General features: G+C 45.2%; 1 protein-coding gene across 6 annotated transcripts in view; it reads left to right on the plus strand.

The window, feature by feature from the left end:
• The window catches only part of DIP2C (disco interacting protein 2 homolog C), a 252,745-nt gene that overhangs the window by 108,318 nt on the left and 118,523 nt on the right, over nucleotides 1–25,904 (plus strand). For all 6 annotated transcript variants that reach the window (XR_007406048.1, XM_049101447.1, XM_025445451.3 and 3 more), the window contains 2 exons: nucleotides 9,422–9,547; nucleotides 20,377–20,586. Coding sequence is in view for 5 of the 6 variants with exons in the window: in XM_049101447.1 (XP_048957404.1) it covers nucleotides 9,422–9,547; nucleotides 20,377–20,586 (336 nt within the window). In the remaining variant the exon portion in view is untranslated. The remainder of the gene's footprint in view (nucleotides 1–9,421; nucleotides 9,548–20,376; nucleotides 20,587–25,904) is intronic.

The raw sequence follows: 25,904 nt of genomic DNA on the forward strand, positions 1-25,904 counted from the left end.
AGACACAGATTAAAGGTGAAGTGATGGAGAAAAATATACCATGCTAACACTCATTTTTTAAAAAGCTAGAGTAGCTACATTAATTTTTTATGGAGCAGACTCAAGAGCAAGAAAAATTACCAGGGATTATATATGATAAAGGGGTTGATTCTTTTAGAAAGACATAATTCTTAATGTGCACTTGCCTAACAAAATATCACAATACCCGAGATAAGACAATAAATCTACAGACCTAAATAGACAAATCCACAGTTACAGTGGCACTTCAGCATCTGTCTATCAGTGATGGACAGATTCAGTAGGTAGCAAATCAGTTAAGGATATGGTTGAAATGAAGATTTAATTGATGGCATAAGGTATTTGATGCCATAACAGCAGAAAACACATCCCCAGGCTCACACAGTACAGTCTCCAAAATAGACTACGTTCTGGGCCATAAAACACTCTTAAACTGAAAGGAATAGGAATAAAAATATGCTCTCAGCCACAGTGGAATTAACGTAAAAATCCATGACCGATGACTGGAGAAGTCACACACACTTGGAGAATAGACAGCATGCTTCTGAATAACACATGGATCAAAGAAGCCTGAGAAATTTATAAAATATTTTGAACTAAAAGGAGAAAATACCAGTGATCAATATTTGTGAAATGTGGCAAATTAATGCTTACAAGCAAATATGCAGAATCCAGTGTTAGAAGAGAAGATCTAAAATCTGTAAGCTTCAACCTTAGGAAAAGAGCAGAGTAAATACAAAGAAGAAAAATAATATAACTTAAGCAAAAAAAAAAAAAAAAATGAAATTGAAAAGAAGAAATCAGAAAGTCAAAGGTGCCAAAAACTGGCTCTTTGAAAAGATCAATAGAAGTGATAAATTTCTGACCAGGTTAATTAAAAAAGAGAGAGAAGATAAAAATCCTAATACCAGAAATGAAAACCTGACCTTCACTACTTATCCTGTAGACCATAAAAGGACAATAAAGGAATATTGCAAACAGCACTGTGTCCACAAATTTGATTATGTAGATGAAGTGGACCCAGGCCTTGAAACACACAACCTGTCAACAGTCACACCAGAAGAAGTAGACAATCTGAGTAAGGCTATGTCTTTTCAAAAAAAAATGAATCAGTAATAACTTTCCAAAACAAAGCACCAGGCCCAGATGGGCTGCTAGTGAATTCTACCAAACATTTAAAGTGGACATTATGCTTCTCTCTATATTCTGTTCCTGGAGATAAAAGGAAGAGAGAGTGCATTGTTTGAGACCAGTGTTAACCTGATAGTAAAACTAGACAAAAGCATCACATTTGGGAAAACTATAGGCTACTATCTCTCATGAACATAGATTTTAAAAATTCCTCAACAATATAGTAAATCAAATGCAATATTGTATAAAAATTGTATACCATGACCAAGTGAAATTTATTCCAGGTATGCAAGGCTGGTTTAACATTCAAGAATCAGTTAACATAATTCATCACATCAGGAAACTAAAGATGACAACTCCTATGACCCTATCAATAGGTAACAGAAAAAGCATTTGACAAAATCTAACACCCATTCATTATTAAAGTGTCAACAAATTGGGAATATAGGAGAACTTCCTCAATTTGATTAAGAACATCTAAAAAAAAACTTACCATATTTAGTGATGAGAAACCAAATGATAAACCACCAAAATGAGGAGCAAGACAACAAAGACCCCTCTTACCAGATCCTTTTTCACATTGCACTGGAAATCCTAGCTAATGCAATAGGACAATAAAAGGAAATCAGAAGTTATATATATTGATAAGGATGAATTAAAACTCTATTCACGGGATCCCTGGGTGGCGCAGCGGTTTGGCGCCTGCCTTTGGCCCAGGGCGCGATCCTGGAGACCCGGGATCGAATCCCACATCGGGCTCTCGGTGCATGGAGCCTGCTTCTCCCTCTGCCTATGTCTCTGCCTCTCTCTCTCTCTCTGTGACTATCATAAATAAATAAAAAAAAATTAAAAAAAAAAAAAAACTCTATTCACAGATGATGTGATTGTCTATGTAGAAAATCCCAAGAATAAAAAAATCTGGAATGCATGATTATAACAAAGTTGCAGGATAGAAGGTTAACATACAAAAACATCACTTTATTATATTCCAGCAACAAACAATTGGAATTCAAAATTCAAAATGCAATGTCATTTACATCAGCACCACCAAAATGAAATACTTTGAACTAAAAAAAAAAAATCTATAAACCCTATATGAGGAAAATGATAAAAGTGATAAGCCATAAGAACTAAATAAATGGAGTTTGCATGTACACGGATAAGACTCCATATTGTCAAGATGTCAGTTCTTCACAATTTGATCTACAGATTGAACACAATCCCAGCCAAAATTCCAGCAAATCATTTTGTGGATATCAAGTCAGTTGTAAAGTATATGTGGAAAGGTGAAGACCCCAGAGAGCTAGCTAACACAGTAAAGAACAAAGTTGAGGACTGATACTATTCAACTTCAAGACTTACTTATAAAGTCAGTGGTGATATAGACAGATGTTGATGAAATAATATGGATCAATGTATCATAGTAGACAGCCCAGAAATAGACCCACACAAATATAGTCAATATTTGATCAGCAAAGGCAATTTAGTGGAGAAATGATAGTTCTTTCAACATATAGCACTGGAATAACAATGTAGACACAGATCTTAAACCTTTCACAAAAATTAACTCAAATGCATCATAGACCTGGTGGCTCAGTCAGTTAAGCATCCAACTCTTGATTTCAAGCCGGCTCTGTGCTCAGTGCAGTGTCTGCTTGTCCCTCTGTTCCTCTCTTCTCTTGCTCATTTTCCAAATAAAATCTTTCAAAAAATGTATCATAGACCCAAATGTAACCCCAAAACTGTAAAATTCCCAGAAGATAACATAGGTGAAAATACAGGTGATCTTGGGTTTGATGATGACTTTTTAGGTACAAAAAGCATACTCTATGAAAGAAAAAATATTGATAAGCTTAGCTTCATTAAAATTAGAAATTTCTGCTCTGCTTTTAAAAGGCAGAATGAAAAGGGTAAAGCACAGACCAGAAGAAAAATCTTTGCAAAACACAGTTCTGATTTTTAAAAAAATAAAAAAACTAGTATCCAGGATATTAAAAAAACCTCCAAAGACCCAGAGTAAGGAATTAACCCATTAAGAAGTGAGCAAAAGATCTGAACTGACACCTTAACCAAAGAAGGTATTCAGATGGCAAATACATGAGGAGGAGATGTTAAACATCATGTCAATAATAATAACTATTATTATAAATTATATTTATAAATTATTAGCAAAAATCCAGGACTCTGACGACATCAAATACAGGCGAGGATGTAGAGCTACAGGAACCATCCGTCACTCTGGTGGAGATGCAGACTGGTGCAGCCGTTTAGGAAGACAGTTGGGGAGTTTCTTACAAAATAAAACCTACTTGTACCATGTGATCCAGCAGTGTGTTCTTTGATATTCACCCACATGAACTGGAAATAATGTATTTGTACAAAAATTTGCACATGAATGTGTATACTAGTTTTATTCATAATTGCCAAAACTTAGAAGCACTAAGGCATCCTTTAATGAATGGGTAGACATATTGTGATCATCCAAGCATGGAATACTATTTAGTGCTAAAAAGAAATTAACTATCAAGTGTTAAAAAACAGGAAGGAATTTTAAATCCATATGACAAAGTTTAAGAATCCAATTTGACGAGTCTCCATACCGTATGACCCCAAACACATGATGTTCTGGAAAAGATAGAAATATGGAGTTGATAAAAACGATGAGCAGTTGCCAGGTGCTCAGGGGAAGGGAAGCATGAATAGGTGAAGCAAGCGATTTTTAGGGCAGTGAATCTATTCAATAGGACACTGTGATCATATGTACATGTCATTATGCGTATGTGAGAACCTGTAGGATGTACAGCACCAAGACTGAGCTCCAGTGGGAGCTGTGGACTTCACTTAATTCTGTACCAGCATTGCCTCATCAGTGGAACTACACTAAGGTAACATGTCAGTATGGAGAGAAGAGTGTGTGGTGGGGATGTAATGAGGAGCACGCTGCACTTCCCACTCAATTTTCTATAAACCTTAATTTGTCCTAAAAATAAAAACCTAGTAATTTAAAAAAATGAAATAGAAATGAGGATGATAAAGTTTAGAAGATCAAGAAAGATCAAAATTATTTTTGGAAGATATTGATAACATAGAAAAACCTGCAGTCAGAATGATGAAAAAAAGAAGTAAATGACACAAGGAATTAAAAATGGGACATGTTACTACAGATACATCAGAGGGAAAAAGAATAGTGTGAATAGCCACATGGCAGTAAAGTTGAAAACTTAATTAAATGGACACATTCCTAATATAAAAGCTTCAGAAGAAATGGAAACCTCGAGTAGTCCTATGAGCACTAAGAGGAAGCAGTAGCTAGAAACCTTTCCACAAAAATACCGCCGGCTCAGGTGTGACACCCAACCTTCAAGCAATTGGTGTCTGATTCTGTACGTTTTCAAAAGTAGAGAAGCGGCCCTCTCTGGTTCATTCTGGGACAGGAGCCTGTGTCAGCGATGGACACAGACGGTGTTGAGAAGGGAGATTTGCAGGATGTCATCTACCTAGAGACTCCAGAGAAATCTCTAGATTATTGGAAATAATGAGGGTTGAGCATAATGGCTCAATATAACTTAAACAAAAATTCTGTGCATACATGTCAACAGACATGACAATGACTGAAAATGTGGTAGGTACAGTAGATTTTAAAATGTTAAAATTTAAGGACGTTTTCAATCCCGTTGACTATTTCTGTGGTTTCCTGGTAATCTTACTATTTTCTTTAAAAATTTTCCCCAGTAAATAATGTTCCCTAAACTAAAACAGGAAGATCCCCAGCAACTTACAAAGAACCTAATGAAAATTGAAACGGAAGATGTGCAAGACTTCGCGGTGCAAAATATAAAACCATAGATGGAAGTGTTTGAAGGTGGCCATTTGCTCTGTACCAGGCACCGTTTTAACGCTTATGTGGCTCGTGTGACCTACGGCCCGATTCCAGAGCCTGAGAGCCTCACTTCATACCAGCAAGGCCACTGGCCTTTGTTTCTCTGATGAACTTTTGGTGTTTTTCCTGGGTAGTTTATAGCTGATGTAAAACTTTATCTCTCGTGTCGTTCACTGAGGACAAAAGCCTTCGTTAAACATGGGATGAGTTTATGATGGGAAAAAAAGGCTCACTTACGCCCAGAGCAGAGCCTGGCACAGAGAAGGCATTCGGTACGTGTTCATTTAGTGTCTGAATGGTGACATTGTTCATCCTTCATTGGAAGTAATTCCACGGGGAAGAGAGCGAGTGGTGACCCATGAGAGGCCCCATGGGTGATGTCGGGGGCCCGACCTAAGCCCCTCTGCTCTGTGCTCCTGGCCCCTGGACCACACGTCCACTGAGGCCGTGGTGGGGACAGATGAGGACCACGTGTCTGGGGATGGCCCTCCCGCTGTCCCAGTGGCCTCCCACCCCGTGTCCTTCCACTTTTCGTCTCCGCCTGCTGCCCACGCCTCGGCCTCCCGGTGTGTGCTCTACCTGAACCACTGCCCGGAGAGAGACGTGCAAGGCTGGTGCTGGGCCGAGGCCAGGGTGTCAGCAGCAGTGGTCGCCGTGCAGCAGAGCTGGCCCCGGGCCCCTGGTGCAGGTGGCGTCTGCAGCACGAGGCTGTCCCCTCTCAGGCTGAGCAGCAGCAGGTCCTGGGAAGGAGGTACCCGGCAAATGTCTGCATTTGCACGGCCAGGCTCCCCACTGGGCCTCGCGTCCTGGCTAGTCCTTCACCCCCACGGCCCCGCTGTGTGTGGGACTCTCATTCCTTTTTTCCACCTAAGGAAACTGAGGCCCGAGCTTGCAGAGAGGAGCTGGGATTTACAGCCGGGCAGTGGGCTTTGCGGCCACGGCCTCACCTGCCCCGCTGCTGTGCGCTGAGCGGACGTCCTTGCAGACACTTTCTAATTTCTAATTTCAGTTATTGAGTTCTTCATCTCTGGCCGGTTCATTTTTTATTGTCTATTTCTTTTCTGAGAGTCTGAGTCCTCCATTCCTTTTTCAAGGCCAGTGAGTATCTTTACGATCACTGCTCTGTATTCCTTAGCAGGCATATGGCTCATCTCCATTTCATTAAGCTCTTTTGCTGTGAATTTATACTGTTTTTTTCATTTGGGACATATTCCTCGTCTCACTGTGTCTCATTCTCTGTATCTGTTTTCATTTGGCAGGAGAGTCAGGTATGTCTTCTCATTTTGAAAATAGTGGTCTCGTGAAGGCATCCTGTGCTGCTCTGTTGGAGACACTGTACAGGGTCCCCCGTTCACCAGAACCCGGCACGTCAGGTGTCTCCTATGTTGTGTGTGTCCCACTGTTGTGCTCAAACCATGCTTGCCTTCCAGGCACCTGCAGTGGCCCTCTGCCTGTGTGGGCAGGGTTTGGTCCCTTTGCTGTAAGGGGCCAGTCTTGGCTGCCTTGGGCCAGACCAGATGCCTCCTCTTAGCCTATTTGTGGGGCTGCTGTCACACCGTACTGCACGGTGCTCTCCTTGTGCTGGCCCAACAGGGCTTTCTTTGGAGGTGGGGCCTCCAGTCCGACCAGGTATCTGCCCCCACTTGACTGTTGAGGGTGGAGTAACTGAAGTCCAGGGCTGTCTCTTTTTGCTGCCCCCTGTGAGGCTTTTGTTGATGGGTGGGCCGGCAGTCAGACCAGATGTCTGCCCCCAACCCCTGCTCGGGCTGCAGTTGAACTGATATGTGGGTTATCTTCCCCTCTCTCCATGGCAGGTGTCACTTTGGTGTGCTGCTGCTCACTGTAGGTTTGCTTGCAGAATGAGATGAGGAAGGCAGTGCTTTGGACAGACTCCTGCCCAGTGGGCAAGTTGGATAGATCTGTGGGATAATGTGGTGGTGGGGGGGGCCCGGGCGTTAGACCAGGATGGGAACTGGAGCCGCTTCAGAGGGATGCCTACAGAGTGGGGCAGGCTGGGTGGAATGAGTCTGAAGGAGGACGTGGGGGTGGGGTGTCCTGTTAGCAAAGCTAGGTGGCTGGTGTAGGTGCTGCTTCCTGTCAAAAAGCACTGGAAAAAATAAAGCAGATCTCCTGAAGGTTAACAATTTCTCATCTGGTGTACTGGTAAGGGGAGCCATGGACTCAGGGTCAATAGGTTCAGAACATACACCTGAAAGTAACTGTCCCTATAATATGTAAAGAACTACTATAAATCAGTAACAAAGAGGCAGCTCAAAAGATAGACAAAAAACTTTTGACAGGTACTTCATGACAGATGCCGTACTCATGTCCACGGAGGGTGCTCAGCTTCAGCCATCGGGTGAATGCAAACCTAAATCCCCAAGGAGATTCCACTTCACAACCATGATGGTGTCTGCTGTGGAAAAGATCGAGCGTACCAAGCATTGGTAAAGATGGGTCAGGCCTGGAATCCCATACACGGCTGGTGGAAATGTGAACTACCATAACCACTTGGCGAGCGGTTGGGTGATTTCTTTAAAATTCGAGCCTGGGCTTACCACATGGCCCTGCAATTACATGTTTAGCTATTTAGCAAAAAGGAATGAAAATGTCCACATAAATACGTGGACATGTACGTGAGTCCTCGCTGCTGGTGCTTTGTAGTAGCCCAGAACTGGACATGACATACACATCCATCAACTGGAGGAATAATGACCGAATTACGATGTGTTCATATGTTGTATTAATTCTCATCGGTCAAACCCATGAGGTACTGAACCCAACCACGCAGCCACACGAATGTGTATATCCGGCAAGTAGCGCTGGCGCATAGAATTCTGAGGTCATAATCTGTGTGAGCCTATTTGTGTGAAGGTCAAGAACCAAGCTGGTTATCCGGAGTGAGAATTGATTGGAAGAACACACGTGGGAACTTTGGGTTGATATGTCCTTTGTCTTGGTTGCAGCAATGGTTCTATAGATGGATTTCTAAGTATTAAAATTTGTCAAACGTACTTAAGGTCGGAGCATTCCACTGCATGTGTATTTTCCGCTCTCTCCTCCGCACCTGTAAATGAATACTGACCTCCACTTAATAGCTTTTCTTTTTACCGTGTCTTTTCACACTTTCAAAAGAAGAGACACCGGCTGCGGGTGGCCTGTGGGGGTGGTTGGGTGGCCTCTGTTCTGAAATGCTAAGCCGTTGGCATGTTCGTAGGAACAGCTAGATTGTGGTGTGCTTGGTGGTAAAGGGTGTGGACTCTGGGGGCGGTGTTCACACCTAGCAACACCACTCGCCACGGTAGTAAGTGGGGGGGCTTCATACCTCTGCTTCCTCGTTGTGAAGTACTTGGAGCCCCGCCTCCGTGGGACCGAGTGGGATGGTGTGGCAGTATTGAGCCTGCCTGGTGCCTCTTGCCTGTCCCCTGCTTCCGCTTGTTCTCCCGCGGCCTTCATCCTAGCAGCCAGATGGTCCCCACTCGCGGGCTCCGGTCCTGGCGGCCCCGCTTCAAATCCCCAGCGCTTCCCTGTCAGACTTCACTGGGGCCAGCTCCCTGCCCGGCCTCTGCAGCCCTCGTGCACGTCCTCGTGGCACGTCCTTCCCCAGTCTCTGTCCCCTGCCGGCACCTGCCCGGTCGCTCTCCACACCTGGGAGCTGCGTGCTCTCCATGTCCTGGAAACTCTTGCCAGAAGGGCCGTTTGTTCTCGGTAGTCAGACTTCACAGAGCAGCACCCGCCCGGCCTCCCCATTGCGTGGGCAGCCTGCGATCCTGTTTCGATGCCTGCCCTGTACCGTACCCATTAGCAAGTCAGCTGCACGAGACAGAGCCCTTGTCTGCCTGGTTCGCACCGTACCCCCAGCCCTGAGGAGGCTTTTACAAAGTCGGCGTCCAGTAAATATTTGTGGGGTGAATACAGTGGGTTAGTATACTCAAAAGGCCAAACATAGTGACCGGCCCCGGAGGGCCTGGTGAGTATCGGTGGGGATTACTGCCACAGCCTGGAAGTGCCCAAGCCCCCTCAACAGAACACCGAAACAAGTCACGAGGCTTGAGGGGTGTGACCTCTGAGGAAAAACCCACACAGGTCAAGGCCCGCTGGCCTAAGAATAGTCACGTGGCACTTTGCAGCCAGCATGTGATTATTTATACAGATTCTAAGGTTAAAAAAAAAATTGAAAGTCTAAATGAATTCGAATGTCATTTCCCTGTAGCTTTCAAGCCCGTGGTCTATGCCTCTTTTCCTTCCTTCCCCACCCATCTGTTGGTGACAGTTTCCGTAGGAGGATAAGCCATTACACAGGACCAGACAGAAAGGAGAAAAAAAAAAAGAACACAAGGCCTTTGGGATGTCCCTGAACAATGGGGTGATTGAGCTCTCTTTCTGTTTCAGACGTCCACACAGAGGCTGTGCAGGCAGCGCTGGCTAAACATAAAGAAAGGAAGATGGCGGTGCCTATGCCTTCCAAACGCAGGTCCTTGGTTGTGCAGACCTCGATGGATGCCTACACACCTCCAGGTGAGCAGCGGGCCCACTGTCTGCTTCGTAAAGATTAATTCACCGCCTGCCCAGGCAATCCTGGTCTCTGCAGCTTTCAAACTAATGGTGCTGTGAGTCAGATTCTGTGAACCAGAAGTCCAGCATGTATACTCTGCATTAAAGGTGGACGGAAAATTAACATTACATGTGTGTTGACACAAAGATATATTTTAATCTTCTCATTGAGATTCATAAATGATGCAGCCTTTAAGTTCTCACAAAAGTTTACTTAATTTTTCACGTAGCAAAAGGGAAGAGTTTCTGCCTCCATAATTGTAACTGAAGTTGGACTTGTCTTCTGCCTAGATTGGGGTGTGCAGATTCTCAAGTCCTTCGAATGTAACTATGTCATGGGATTGTATTAAGAAACCAAATGAATTGAACAATTTATGCAGTGACCTCACTTTGGGGTCCTCATACTTTTCCTGTAACGTGGGTAGTATTTTGGTCTGTGGACAAAGTAGCATCTGTCACAGCTGCTTATTCTGTGGTGGTTGAAAGCCGGCAGTGAGTGGCTGTGTGCTAATAAAACTTTATTTACAAAGACCGGCAGAGGGCCAGTTTGGTCCACAGGCCTGTCAACAGCCTCAATCTAAACGACTGAAGGTAATAGTCTATTTATATTTTTGCTTTTATTTAACCTTGAATTTTATTTACCTACCTAAGTTCTCTGCTTTACCCAAATAATGATGATCTTTGTTTTATGATCTTCAAAACCCAAGTAAAGCACAAAGTTAATATCCAGGTACCTTTAGAAAACATGAAGGATCAGGCCTAAATTATTTTGTGTTTTTCCTGTGAATTGGGTTCCAACATTATTCATGCTGTTGTGACCACTCTGCCTTTCTCTGGACCTAAGTTACCTGCCGCGGTAAGAACAGATGAACGTATATGACACTTTTTTTTTTTTTTTTTTGAGTATTTTGAGGTTTAGTCCTGACTGTGTGCGAGCAGTGAGAGTACAAGAACCTCACGCTTCAACTCCGAGATGCGCACAACACAGTGATTCAGCAATTACACACATCACTCAGTGCCCCGCGTGGTTTGTGTGGTCACTGGTCAGCAGACGCAGCTGGGGCAGTGCTGCCCACTGTGCTACCCACACTACACTGTGCATCCTCGGACCTGTTTCATAGCCGGAAGTTTGTACTGCTCAGTCCTCTTCACCTGCTCTGTCCCCCACCAGCCTCCCCTCTGGTCACCACCAGTTTGTCCTCCATATTTGAGTCTCTTTCTGGTTTCTGTTTGTTCATGTGTTTTGTTTTCTAGATTCCATATGTGAGTGAAAACATACACTTTTTGTCTTTCTCTGACTTATTTCACTCTGCATAATGACCTCAGGGTCCATCCACATCATTGCAAATGGCAAGATTTCTTTCTTTCTATGGCTAATATTCCATTGTTTATGTTTACCATTTCTTCTTTATCCATCTATCTGTCCAAGGACATTGGGGCTGCTCCCATATCTTGCTTATTGTAAATAATGCTACAAAAAGTATAGGGGTACATCTTTTTGAATTAGTGTTTTCATTTTCTTCTGATAAATAACTAGAAGCAGGATTGCTAGATCATAGGTTAGCTCTATTTTTAACTTTTTGAGGAACCTCCATACTGTTTTCCAGAACAGATGCACCAGTTTGCATTCACCAACAGTGTGCGAGGGTTCATTCCCCTTTCTCTGCATCCACACCAACATTTGTTATTTATTTTTGATACTCCTCATTCTGAGATGTGAGGTGATAGCTGATTTTGATTTGTATTTGCCTGATGATGAGTGAAGTTAAGCATCTTCTTATGTGTCTGTTGGCCGTCTGGGTGTCTTCTCTGGAAAATGTGTAATCAGGTCCTCTGCCCATTTTTTTAATCAGATAGTTTAGATTTTTTTATTTTTTATTTTATTTTATTTTTTTTTTTGGTCTCGAGTTGTACAAGTTCTTTATACATTTTTTTAAAAGATTTTATTTATTTAATTCATGGGAGACAGAGAGAGAGGCAGAGACACAGGCAGAGGGAGAAGCAGGCCTCGTGCAAGGAGCCCGACGTGGGGCTCCATCCCAGGACTCCAGGATCACACCCTGGGCTGAAGATGGTGCTAAACCGCTGGGCCACCCAGGGAGCCCCTCTTTATACATTTTGGATACTAACCTGCTTATCAGATACATGATTCGCAAATGTCTTCTTCCATCCAGTGGGTTACCTTTTGTTTTGTTGATGGATCTTCCACTGTGCAAAGCTTTCAGTTTGACAGTCATGTGCTGTGCTTCCCTTGTGTGAGGAGACTGGTCCAAAAAATATTGCTAAGGCCTGTATCCAAGTGTCTATTGGCTGCTTTTTTGGACTTTCATGGTTTCAGTGTCATTTTTAGATCCGTAATCCATTTTGAGTTTATTTTTGTGTGTGATGTATGCCTTCTTCTGCATGTGGCTGTCCAGTTTTCCCAACACCATTTGTGGAAGAGACTTTTTGCCATTGCATAATCTTGCTTCATTTATCATAGATTAATTGGACCATATAACCAGGGGTTTATATCTGTACTGTCTACTGTTAATGTGGTGAAAAGTTTTATTTTCTATGTTTTTGTAGCAAACAGAATGGACTTACAAGGATAACAAACCCACTTAAACCAAGTGTTTGGAACTAGACACCATTCAAGGAGATAGTCATTTTTCTGAGCTACCTTTTTTTTATGAAAAATGATGAGTTTAAAATGCATTTCATTGCAGGAAGCAATGAAATTATTCATTATGTGCTTTTTCACATGTTGAATCCATCCTCAGATTATTTTGTTTTTTGTTTCATGATGAAACACAAAACTGTAGAAAATCAAACATTGTATAGATATCTTTGCAAAATATAAAAGAACATTATTGGAAATGCTATTTTTGATTAAATGTTTGCATTTTATTATTTGATTATAAATCAAATCTCGTATGCCATATAATACACTTTGTACACTGTCATGCAAGAGTCCTGGTGGTAATATCATATGGGATAGTTTTGTACAATCAAATGCCAGCACCATCATCATAAAAATTTTTATTCACAACCTATTTTGTGTGTAGTAGGTGTCTACATATTTATAACCATATTTGTTTGAATGAAATCTTAGGGCTAAGCTTCATTGTCTCTCATTCTGTTTTTCTTGGTTGCTGATAACATTTGTTGGAATTCATCTCGTGTCCATAGCTCTTCAGAGCATATTCCTAAAGTATTTACTTTCTGTGTGAAATGACTAGTCACTGATGAGTATCAGAGTCTCTGGAAAAGATCTACTTAGGGATTGTTACACTGACACTCTTTTATAGGAGAAGTTTTCCTTTAGTTTTTACATACAAAAATATAAAAAGGATTTGCCAAGCACTTCTGCTTCTAACCATAGTGGAATAACTGGCACTAGACTAACCCATGCACTTATAAGCAACTATAAAACTGTCCCAAACAAATGGAACAGCTGTTTTAGGCCGTGGACCCCCAGCGGTGACAGACTAACCTGACATGACAGCAGGACAACTTGTGAGGTGAGCCCCGCAGTTCCCAGTTTTCTGCCTGGAATAAATGTTTAGACCATGGCCTAGGGATTGAGATCTGAGTGAGGCTGGTCATTCTGCTCCGTTGCAGAGGCAGAGATCTGAGTTCAGGCAGATGAAAGGTGTAGAACTTTCCACAGATCCACACTAGCAAAGAATAACTCCAAGTCTGTCGGCGTCAAGATGATCAACCAGTAATTGAACTGCTTGCTAAAATAAGAAGCACACAGATTTAGAGGAGGGTTATAGAATCCACATGCCATCCACAATGCCTACTACTCTGTAAACAATAACTAGATATGAAGAGATGCAAGAAATGCAGTCTGGGGCCACAGAAAAAGGAGTTAATGTAAAATGAACATAAGATGGTCTCCATTGTGCTCCACTAACCCCATGTGGCTGGCCTCAACTGTATTTGCTTTAAGTGTGACATTCACACCAGATTTTGAAGAGTTCATATGAAAAAAAATCACAGGAAGGTTATTTCATTTTCATATTTATTATTTACTGAAACAATAATATTTTTAATATTTTGAGTTAATTAGTATGTTTTTAAAATTGATTGTATCCATATATTATTTAACGTGGCTACTAGAAGGTTGAAAACTATAAGACTCATATTTCTGCTGGAGAGCTCTGGTGTAGGTGTTTGAAACAGCAGAAGATGGAGTTTTTAAACCTGTGTTTATAAATATTTATTCAGGGAATCAAATAAAAATAGACTAAAGAACTAAAGGAAAATGTTGCCTTAATATGTGAGCTGAGCAGAGAAAAGAAATTTCACTCAGGTTGAATTTCACTGGATTGGTTGTAACATCAGATTGGAGAGGGAAGATGAAGGAGTCTGTACGCTTGAAAGGAAATGAAGAGAAACTGAGGAACAGGGAGACACAATTAAAGAAAAGTTAATAGAAGAACCTTAAGTATCTATGGTACAATGTTAACCTACTTTGAATTGGAATCCAAGATGGAGTGAGAAGAGGGCAGAAAACCTGTTTGAGGAAATAAGAGTCAAGAACTTCTCTGACTGATGTAAAATGCTACCTTATAGATCCCAGAAGTTCATTGAATCCAAAGAAGGAGGAGTATAAAAAAAAATTATACCTAAGTTGGCAGTAGTCAAAGTGCTGAAATCCAAAGATTAAGACAAAATCTTGAAAGTCATCAGAGGAAAACGTGTTACATACAAGAGAACATCATATGAATGATGAATGACTTACATGAAGACACTATGGAGACCAGAAGGCAATAGGAAGACATATTTAAAGTCCTAAGAGGGAGATGCCTGGGTGGCTCAGTGGTTGAGCATCTGCCTTCTGCTCAGGGCGTGATCCTGGGGCTCCGGGATCAAGTCCCACATCGGGCTCCCTGCATGGAGCCTGCTTCTCCCTCTGCCTGTCTCTGCCCCTCTCTCTATGTCTCTCATGAATAAAAATAAATAAATTCTAAAAAAAAAAAACCTGTCAGCTCATATTCAGAGAAAATATCCTTAATAAACAAGGGTGTAATGAAGACATAATGAGATACACAAAAACTGAGGGAATGTGGTGCCAGCAGAACTGCACTACAAGCGTGCTGATGGATGTCATTTAGGCTGATGGGAAATGATACTAGATGAAAAATGTAATCTGTAAAAAGGAAAAAAGAGCACTAGAAACAGTAAATAGTTGGGTGAACATGGAGTACTATGTTTTCCTGTTGTAATGTGCTTTAAAACACCTGTACATAGGATGAAAATGGGTGAATGGGATATACTGTTGTGTGGCTATTACTTTTATGAAGTAGGAAGTAGGGTGTGAACAGTAGAAAATGAGTAGTGTCAGGTGTGTTTTGAGTGGAGGTGAAAGAGAAAGTTTATAGTGTCAAACTTGAAGAGCAGCAAATGGTTAGAATATTGACCCCATATGGGTCTGTTAAGGATGCATAAGCTGTACCTCAACCACTAAAAAATAAAGTATAGATAAGAATTTAATAGAATACATAAAATGAAACTCAAAAAATATGGCTAGTAGAAGACAGGAAAAATTAACAGATGGAAAAAATAGAAATGTATGGAAAACAATAGCCCACTCATATCCATGATTATAATAATTGTAAACTTGTAAATGGACCAAACACCAAATTAAAAGTTTGAAATTGTGAGACTGGGTAAATAATAAAAGAAGATACATCTTATCTTGTCTATAAGAGACACAGCGTATTTTTTTTTTAAAGTAATAAACTCTTCCCCCATGTGGGGCTCGAAGTCACAACCCCAAGATCAAGAGTCACAGACTGTACTGACTGAGCCAACCAGGACACATTTAAATAAGTGAGGATAATTAAGAATACAAGGTTGAAAAAATATACAATGCAAACATTAAATGTAAAGCATACAAGTCTTTCTTAATATCAGACAAAATAGACAGGAAGACAAAGGTAGTACAACATATAAAGAGGGATCTTGCATAATGGAAAATGAAGAATTCATTAGGAAGACAGAAAATGAATATATACCTAAAAAAGCATTATAATTTATAAATAATGAGGGGAAAATGGTAAAATCAAGAATAATAGAGTTTTAAAAAAAACTTTTCTTAAATAATTTGTCAAAATAACACTGTCATCCAACGTGATGCAGCTGATGATCACAGCACGTTATCCTCAGCTCCTGCAGAACACACATTCATCTTTCATGCATTTCTTGAGGTGTAATTTACATTTTATAAAACTAATCTATTATAAATGTGTAACTCAATGATTTTATTTTATTTTATTATTTTTTTAATCTTTTTTTTAAATTTTTATTTATTTATGATAGTCACACAGAGAGAGAGAGAGAGAGGCAGAGACACAGGCAGAGGGAGAAGCAGGCTCCATGCACCGGGAGCCCGACGTGGGATTCGATCCCGGGTCTCCAGGATCGCGCCCTGGGCCAAAGGCAGGCGCTAAACCGCTGCGCCACCCAGGGATCCCTCAATGATTTTTAATAAATGTATAGATTATGCAGCCATTGCCACAGTCTAGTTTTAGAAATTTCCATCACCCCGAAAGTTTCCTTGTGCCCATTTGCAGTTAATTCCCATTCGCACATTCAGCCATAGGCAGTCACTGATGGTAGTTTATATGCTTCTATGAGTATCCTAGACATTTTGTAAATAAAACTATAATATATGCTCTTTTGCATCATCTTTAGCATATTTTTGAGCATCCTCCATGTTGTAGCATGCATTGATTAAATCCTTGTTGCTGAATTGTATCCTATTAGACATACCACATTTTGTTTATCTGTTCACTAGTTGGTAGATATTTAGCTTGTTTCCAGTTTTTGGCTGTTATGAATAAGGCTGCGATGCACGTTAATCATGTATGTTTGTGTATACATGTATCATTTATCTTGAGTAGATTCTTAGAAGTTGAATTAATGAATCTATGGTTAGTTTATACTTAACTTTCAGGGAACTGCCAGATTGTTTCCGTATGGCTGCCACCATTTTACATTCCCACTAACACTATATTAGGATTAGTTTCTCAACATCCATACCAACACTGTGTTGTCTGGATCTTTCATTGTAGCTATTCTAGTGGATATGAAATATTATCTCATTGTGGTTTTAATTTTTTTTAAGATTTTATTTATTCATGAGAGAGAGAGGCAGAGACATAGGCAGACACTCAACCGCTGAGCCACTTAGGTGTCCCTCATTGTGATTTTAATTTGCAATTTCAAATGGGCATATTTGCTATTTGTATATATTCATTGGTTAAATGCCTCCTCACACTTTTTCCCAATTTTTAGATGAGTTGTCTGTCTTCTCACTAAATTTTTTTAATATAATCTGAATACAAATCCTTTGCCAGATAACAACTTACAAACTATTTTTGCATTCCTCTAATTGTGTAGTATATATATTTTTTAAAGATTTTATTTATTTATTCATGAGAGACACACAGAGAGAGAGAGAGGCAGAGACACAGGCAGAGGGAGAAGCAGGCTCCATGCAGGGAGCCCGACGCGAGATCGATCCCGGGACCCCAGGATCACGCCCCGGGCTGAAGGTGGCGCTAAACCGCTGCGCCCCCCAGGCTGCCCATGTATAGGTATTTTGTATCTTGTATCCTGTGACCTTCCTGAACTTATTTATTAATTCAAAAATTGTTTAGTGTGTTCCTTGGGATTTTCTACATATAAGATCGTGTTGTCTGGGACTAAAGATGGTTTTAATGTTTCCTTTCCAATCTGGATGCTTTTTTGTTGTATTTTATGGGCTGGAGCTTTGCAGATAATATCAAATCAAAGTGTTAAGAGGAGATACCCTTGCTGTAGTCTTGATCTTAGGGGAAACGTGTTCATCTTAACATTAAATACAGTGTGAGCTGTGGGTTTTCACAGATGCCCTATGTTAGGTTGAGGAAGTTCAATTCCTGCATTGTTGAGAGGGTTTATCATAGAGTTAGTGTTAGATTCTGTGAAATACTTTTTCTGTGACTTTCAAGGTTAACTTAGGGCTTTTCTCCCTTTATTCTACTAATATGGTGTATAACATTAATTCACTTTTGAATGTCACCACTTGGTCCTGCTGCAGACTACCCATTTTATAGGTTGCTCAATTCTGTTTGGTAATACTTTTTGAGGTTTTTTGTGTCTATATCATGAGGGATATTTTTCTGTGGTTTTCTTGTGAAAAAATGGGATGGGGATGAAAGATTGACAGTAAAGGCATGAGAACACTTGTTGAGGAGATGGTAATATTTGGATGGATATATGGGTAAATGTGTTCCTTAAAAATCCTAAGTCTGAGGACTCGAACGTTTTTCCCAACAAGGTACAGAGGGCCAGTCATGCATGAAAAGCTGCCTTGCATCAGTGATCACTATGGAAACACAAATCAAAACTACAATGAGATACAATCTCACACCCACTAGGATGGCTACTGACAAAGAACCAGAAAATTAAAAGTGATGGTAAGAACATGGAGAAATTCGGACCTTTGTGTGCTATTGGTGGGAGTGTAAGAAGGTGCCTTCTCTGTGGTGAACAGAATGGCAGTTTCTTAAAAAATTAAAGATAAAAAAAAAAAATTAAAGATAAGATCACTAATGACCCAGCAATTCCACATCTGGGTCTATGGCCAAAAGAACTGAAGGCAGGGTTTCAAGGAGATCATTGCACACCCGTAGTGAGAGGAGCGTTATTGTAGCCAAGACACAGAAGCAGCCCCGTGTCCACCCATAGATGAACGTGTAAGCAGAATGTAGTATATACATGAAACAGCACGTAATTCACCCTTAAAAGGGCAGGGAATTCTGCAACACACCTTCAACACGGATGAATCCCGAGGATGTTGTGCTGAGTTCAATAGCCACACGCAGAAGGACACGTACTGTGTGACCCACCTGTATGAGGTACTTGGAGTGGCCCAAGTCACACGGGGAGAGCAGAGCGGCCGTGTCCAGGGCCGTGGGAGGGAAGAGAGGGCTGCTGCTTAGCGGAGACAGAGTTTCAGATTCGCAGGATGAAGAGAACTCTTGAGGTCAGTGCTGGGGACAATTACACAGATAGTGTAGTGGATACTGAACTTCGTAAAGCTGGTTAAGATGGTAAATTTTAGGTTGTCTTTTATCACGATCAAAAAAATTGAAAGGAACAAACTATAGAAATGATCCCTGAAAGTAATAGCCAAACTGTGGAAGGAACCTCGGTGTCCATCGACAGATGAATGGATAAAGAAGCTGTGGTCTCTGTATACAATGGAATATTCCTCAGCCATTAGAAACGACAAATACCCACCATTTGCTTCAACGTGGATGGAACTGGAGGGTATTATGCTGAGTGAAATAAGTCAATCGGAGAAGGACAAACATTATATGGTCTCATTCATTTGGGGAATATAAATAATAGTGAAAGGGAATAAAAGGGAAGGGAGAAGAAATTGGGTAGGAAATATCAGAAAGGGAGACAGAACACGAGAGACTCCTAACTCTGGGAAACGAACTAGGGGTGGTGGAAGGGGAGGAGGGCGGGGGGTGGGGGTGATTGGGTGACGGGCACTGAGGGGGGCACTTGATGGGATGAGCACTGGGTGTTATTCTGTATGTTGGCAAATGAACACCAATAAAAAGTAAATTTATTATTTAAAAAAATTGAAAGGAGTCTTAGGTCTGAATACAAAATATCAATTTTCTTTCTCTGTAAACTGTAATCCCGCTATTTTACAAGACGGGGCAGATGGAGAGAATTTGTCAGGCTCCTAATATTAGTGCTGCTTTTCTAACAGATTCCTAAAGACTTTCAAAAATCTTCCAGGCAGTGTAGATCATGTCACAGTGTTAACAAGATGTAAGTGTAAATACCCTTTGCAAATACTGTTGTGTTGGAAAAGAAAGAATCCTCTGTCTTGATTTAGAACAAATTGTCACTTCTCTCGTTCTCATTCGGTGTTCTTGAGCTACTCACGGTCTTTTATCCCCCCCGGCATCTCACGTACTTTACAGCGGTGGGACCTGGAATTCACTCGTATGGTGGCGTTTAAGTAACAGGCACACCAGTACTTAATTCTTGAAAATGTCTCTGCTAGGTGAAATCTTAAAAAATGAAAATAGTGCCATTAATTTTAATCAAAAAAGTACGTGTCTTCTCTCAATCCAAGATGCACAATTTTCCTAGAAAGAAAAAGAAGTGAAAAAATTTTACTAGACTGTTAAATACATTTAGTTTGCTCGTAATACATACCGTCATGACACATGTCCTCACCAAAGGACGAAGCAAAGTCCTGAGCACGTAGGTTGCTGGGAAAGAGACGAGAGTCCTTCCAACTTGTACACCGTTGTCTTTGCGCGGAGACCCTACTCTTCGAGGAGGCACGTGGTTATCTTCTCTCACACAGAGTTTATAGCTCAGAGAAACCCCCTCAGGTCCACACAAGGGCACAGACACGCTTTGAAACACGTGAAAGCCCAACACCTCTGAGAACGTGCCATCCCCATCCTTCCTGCTTGGTGCATGTATGCCTAGAAATACCTGGCTTCTTCCCAAACTGTTGAGTGGAGCAAATTGGTGAGTATGTCTGCCTGAGATCATAATGTCAAAGAACAAAACACAACGTTTTAAGCATATTTATTTAAGGTGTTTGGATGAGAAGTTCATTATACTAAAAAATAATTCATAATCTGAGATGTGGCATAACTTCTCAGGAGTGTTCAAAGCAAAGGCTGTCGGACAGGGTGTGTGGGGGGTGTGCTTGCGACGTGTGAGCTGAGTGTGTCTGCTGTGATGCATCGCGGGTCTGCTCTCTCTCACAGATACCTCTTCTGGCTCGGAAGACGAAGGCTCGGTGCAGGGTGACTCCCAGGGCACCCCCACGTCCAGCCAGGGCAGCATCAACATGGAGCACTGGATCAGCCAGGCCATCCATGGCTCCACCACCTCCACAACCTCTTCCTCGTCCACCCAAAGTGGGGGTAGCGGCGCCGCCCACAGGCTGGCCGACGTCATGGCCCAGACGCACATAGGTGAGTGCCTGGCTCTCACCGGCGAGCAGGGGGCCCTGGGAGCCCCGCTCTTGGCGTCGGCGCATTCCCCTGGGCGCTCGGCCCCGGCTCCGTGTGTGGGACGGCACAGAGCCCAGCTCCGACTCTTGGGGTGCTTGGCCGCGTTGGTGGTACCACGTGGTGAACCCCTGGGTTTGGCTCCGTGCACCATTCCCGGTGTCTCTGGCGGCCCGAGTGTTTGGAGCTTTCTGCTCCTAAAGGAATGTGTTTTCATTCGTTAGGGAGACTTGGAACCAGGTCTCTACGTGTTCTCTCCTCACGCTAAATACGCTAAATACATTTAGCTCACGCTAAATGCCTCTACGTGGCATTTTAATAATGCTGATAAACAGGGCAGGGAATTTTTAAGTGAGTTTGCTGTTACCGTGGATGTCATTTGAGGACGCGGGGGCGTCACTCGCTTCTGCTTTAGACTGCTTTCTGCCGTAAGTATTTAAGGTTCTTGGCTGGTTCACGTCACGTTCACGTTGTACGTGGCTCCTGTGATGAAGTAAGACCCTCTCTGTCGGAACAAGCACACACTTAGGAAGCATTGCCTGCGGTATTTGAAAATAGCGTGAAAAGGAGATTCCGTGCGAATGGTTAGAGTGGAAGAACGCACGTCGCGTGAGCCGTGGTTCTGGCCGAACTGCCGGCAAATGAGGTGCGTGTGTTTCTGCCTCCGCTTGAGCCTGACATGCGGCGAGTCCGTGTTGCTTTGGAAGGGACGGCGTGGCATCCGGATCTCTTCTCACCCATTTTCAGCGATGGATTAATTAAGAGTTTTGAGTTTCCCAGTAAAAGTCTTCCAGAGAGCGGCTAACCTGCTCTGGGAGTGGTGCCAGGGTAGTTCCGGGCGCTCCCCATTCAAGCAGCGACTGCACGGGTGCTGCCGGCCCAGGTGCTGTGCTTGACGCACGTCCTCCTCGCCACATCAAACCTCATGTCTGCAGAAACCCCAAATTTAGAAAACAGGTAAAGGTAGTGAACGAAGTACTGTACAAACACCTGAGAGTCACAAGTGCGGATTTCTAGATTTTTAGGCACCTGTCAGAGTTCAAAAAAACTCAAACCGCTTTTTTTAGGATTTTGCCTCAAGAGCACTCCCTCCAGTGAGGTTGAAGTTAAACGCGTCAGTTTTGACTTCGCCAATAGAAGCGTCAGAGGTGAGCTCTTTGTTCTGCAGAAGATCAGGCCGCTGGTCAGAGAGCGCGTCTGGTTTCGGTCCCCACACGCACAGCCGCTGGCATCTTCAGAAGCCACTTCGTCCTGCTTCGGTTTTAGTGGGGGAAGAAGGAACAACGGTTTCTTTCCTTTGTGCTGTCGGAGTGGTGGTGAGTAAAAAGGAGGAGAGAGGAAAATTCTTCCTTTTTGCACGGTGACAGGCCATGCCAAATGGCGTGATTGAGCTCAGTTTCACACCCGTGAGTGACAGTGACGCTGCTTCGTGAGCCGCTGGCAGTGCCTCTGTGAAATCAGAGTTAAGTTAAAACTGACAGGTATGTGACCGTGCAGTAGAGCAGGCTTTTCTTGCGTGTGTTTCGGAGCCTCAGTGGCGTCCGTGCGTGTCGCCCATCCCCTGCGTGGCTGGTCGGGCACAGGGCCCCCACCTCTGCCGCTGACTCCGGCCTGGGCCACCCAGCCTTCCAGTTGCACTGACTTTAAGGAAGTATCAGAATCTTCCCAAGAGCAACATGTCATTTTGGACAAATTAATCACTGCCCTTGGTTCTCCCTCGTGACGTTTCGTGTGGAACCCTAGAGGAAATTACAGCCTGGAGAATTAAATTTATCCAGACTATAAAAGGTCGCATGACTCACGTCTCTGCCGTCTCAGTGCCGCCCGAACGAGCGTCAGTGAGCGACGCTGCAGTCATTCCTCACTGGACACAAAGGCATGTTCCTAGAATATCTAGAAACTTTCTATAAATACGAAAAATCCTGAAAGAAAGCAGTGGAAGATCCAATAAAACAAGGAATAAAGGAGAATGACAGTTTCTGTGGAAAGAGATGATGTCACAGAACTGGCAACATTTGAGCTTTTGTTGAGACCATCCGAAGTCTTTGGTACAGAAGGGGGTGGGCGTGTGCACACGTATGAGGGAGCACGTGAGGGAGCACATGTGAGCGTGAGGGAGTGCGTGTGAGGGATCGTGTATGAGCATGTGAATGTGTGAGGGAGCATGTGTGGGAGCATGTGGGAGCTTGTGAGGGAGCGTGTGTGAGCTTGTGAGGGAGCATGTGCAGTGTGGGAGGGAGCGCGTGGAGCATGTGTGAGGAAGCATGGGGAGCACGTGTGTGTGAGGGAGTGTGTGCAGCGTCTGGGAGGGAGCGTGTGTGGGAGGGTGCACGTGGGGCACGTGAGTGTGGGAGGGAGCGCGTGAGGGAGTGCATGGAGCATGTGTGGGAGGGAGTGTGTGAGCGTGTGGGAGGGAGCATGGGGAGCGCATGAGCGTGGGAGGGTGCACGTGGCGGCGCCCAGAGCCACCCCCCCGCCTGACCGCTCAGGCCGAGGTACCGCCAGGGCCAGGGATGGCGCTGCTCCGCGCGGTGGCAGGGGGAAGCCCGGGGTCGTAGACCGCTGAGGCCAAGGAGAATCGGCCGCAGCAGCGCGGCTGTCGGACGGTCCGCGGCGCAAAAGCCCCGTTGCTGTGGGTTTCCGGGGGACGCCCTCCGTGGGGCTCACGCACACCCCGTGTTCAGGCCAGCTCCGCGTTTGGGGCGGGCCCTTCGGGCCACACCTTCCTTAGGCCCAGCTCACCGTTCTCGCAGGGTATGCGGCCCTTGGACACGAGGCCCCTGACCCCTCCCGTCCTGAGGTGTCACCAGTCGAGCCCCACAGGCCGTCGCCCCCACACGTCAGGCAGGACACCATCCCTTCACTGCAGGCCCTTGTTCCAGCAAGAACCAGAATGTTCTCGAACATGTCCAGATCGTTCCTGGGATGTGTTCATGCAGAACCTTGTGCGTGTAACGTGCTGGAGGCATGTGGAAAAGAGGGTTAGACTCCGGCGCTATGTGTTGGCATCACCCCAGTAGGAAGCCAGTGGACGGCTCTAGACTCGAGGCTCGTTTGCGGAAAGCACGGCAGGAAAAGACGTCGGTTGCCACCCGGAAGTGGAGCTCTGGGCGGACGCCTCCCAGGCAGGGGGCTGAGCACGAACCCAGGTCGTGGGCTTACACTCCACCTGTGCATCCAGCGGATAGACTGATGCTGGAGCCTCCGTCTCGCTTTCCAGCCCTGGGTCCCCGGGTGAGGCCCCAGGTCAGGTCTGTCCCCGGGTCAGGTCCGGTCCCCACGTGAGGTCTGGGTCCCTGGGTCGGGTGTCCAGGTCCCCGGGTCGGTCAGGGTCCCCCAGATCAGGTGTCCGGGTCCCTGGGTCATGTCCGGGTCCCCGGATCAAGTGTTTGGGTCCCCGGGTCAGGTCAGGGTCCCCAGGTGAGGTCTGCATCCCTGGGTCAGGTATCAGGGTCCCTGGGTCAGATCAGGGTCCCCAGGTCAGATCAGGGTCCCCGGGTCTGGGTCCCTGGGTCAGGTCTACGTCCCCGGGTCAGGTCTGCATCCCTGGATCAGGTATCTGGGTCCTGGGTCAGGTTAGGGTCCCCGGGTCAGGTGTCTGGGTCCCCAGGTCAGTTCCGGGTCAGGGGTCCTCGGGTCAGGTCTGGGTGCCCGGGTCAGGTCAGGTCAGGATCCCCGGGTCAGGTGTCTGGGTCTCCGGTCAGGGCTGGGTGCCCAGGTCAGGTCAGGGTCCCCAGGTCAGTTGTCAGGGTCCCCGGGTCAGTTCAGGGTCCAGGATCAGGTGTCTGGGTTTCCAGGTCAGGGCTGGGTGCCCGGGTCAGGTCAGGGTCCCCAGGTCAGGTCAGGGTCCCCAGGTCAGGTCAGGGTCCCCAGGTCAGGTCTGCATCCCCGGGTCAGGTGTCAGGGTCCCTGGGTCAGGTGTCAGGGTCCCTGGACCAGGTTAGGGTCCCCGGGTCAGGTCAGGGTCCCCAGGTCAGGCGTCTGCATCCCCAGGTCAGGTGTCAGGGTCCCCGGGCCAGGTCTGGGTCCCCAGGTGAGGCTGAGGCCCTGGGTGAGGCCCGGGTCCCCCTCCGCTGACAGTGTGTCTGGGATGCCGTCAGTCCATGGGGGATGCAGAGGTCGTAGGGTAACTGCTGTTTGCAGAGAGATTTAGGACTCATGAGGGACCGCGGTGTGCGGTGTCACCATGCCCACCAGCTGATGCTGTCGGGTCTCCTTGTCTCTGCTGGGAGGCGGGTGAGCGTAAACACAGCTGATGGCTGCAGATCCTCGGGGGCACGAACGCGGCACTGCCCTTCGGTCCATCTGCTGGGGGCCTGCTCTGACCACCCATGTTCCTGGGGGCCGTGCTCGTCCTTCCCCGCGGGGCTGGGCCCTGGGAGGCCCCCCCAGCTCGGGTGTCCCCGAGGGCTCAGGCCTCCCCTCCCGCCTGTCTGCTGGGGGCCCCTGACCTGCTCCATCTCCCCACGTGTTGCTGACTTGATGCACTCGCACGATTTTCACGGCCACCTGCTCTTCACGAACGCGTGGATCTGCGATTCCCGCCCTCGAATCCTTCACGGCCCCCCAGAGCCCTCCCGACCTGCATGCCGGCGCCCAGGCCAGCCTGTCAGAGAGGCTGTCCCGCAGGAGCATCGAGGCTCCCATGTGTCCACGCCCGCGTGCCGCAAGACCGCCGCCTCTGGTGATTGCGCCCCGGCGCCCGCCCGGCCTTACCCCTCCCATCCTTCCCTAATGCCGTTCCGGGTGAGCCCCGTTGCTCCTTCGGTGCCATTAGGACGCAGGTCGACTTCCGTGTCTTCTCAGAAATGTTCTTGGGATTTTCAGCTCTCAAAACTTCATTGGTTTTTATTCTTAGAATCAAAGGAGTGATTTTTGGACTGAGAAGCGTCTGAGCCTGTCCTCCGTGGAGCGCCTCCTGCCGCAGGAGCACGGGCCGGCTGTGCGCTCACATGCCCGTGCGCACTGGAGACGTGCACCTGTTCACTGCCGTTAGCAGCACTTATGTGCATTCAAGTCAGAAAGTTGTAACTGAGTCGTTTACACCTTTCCAACCAGGAGTGTCACAGGTTCGTTCTCAGAGCTCCTGGTACGGTCTCCACATCCGGGGAAAACAGGTGCAAGGAAACCCAAAGGTCTGGCTGCGGGCCTGATGGTAAGGACATCCTCCGGGGGCCAGAGCGCCGGGTCCCTTGCTCTACAGCAGGGAGACTGAGGCCGCTGGGAGCCCAGGCGTTGGTGGTCAACGGGACGGGTCAGACCTGTGGCTGCAGGGGCACCTG

Source organism: Canis lupus, chromosome 2 (genome assembly GCF_003254725.2).
Source record: "Canis lupus dingo isolate Sandy chromosome 2, ASM325472v2, whole genome shotgun sequence".
NCBI lineage: Eukaryota > Metazoa > Chordata > Mammalia > Carnivora > Canidae > Canis > Canis lupus.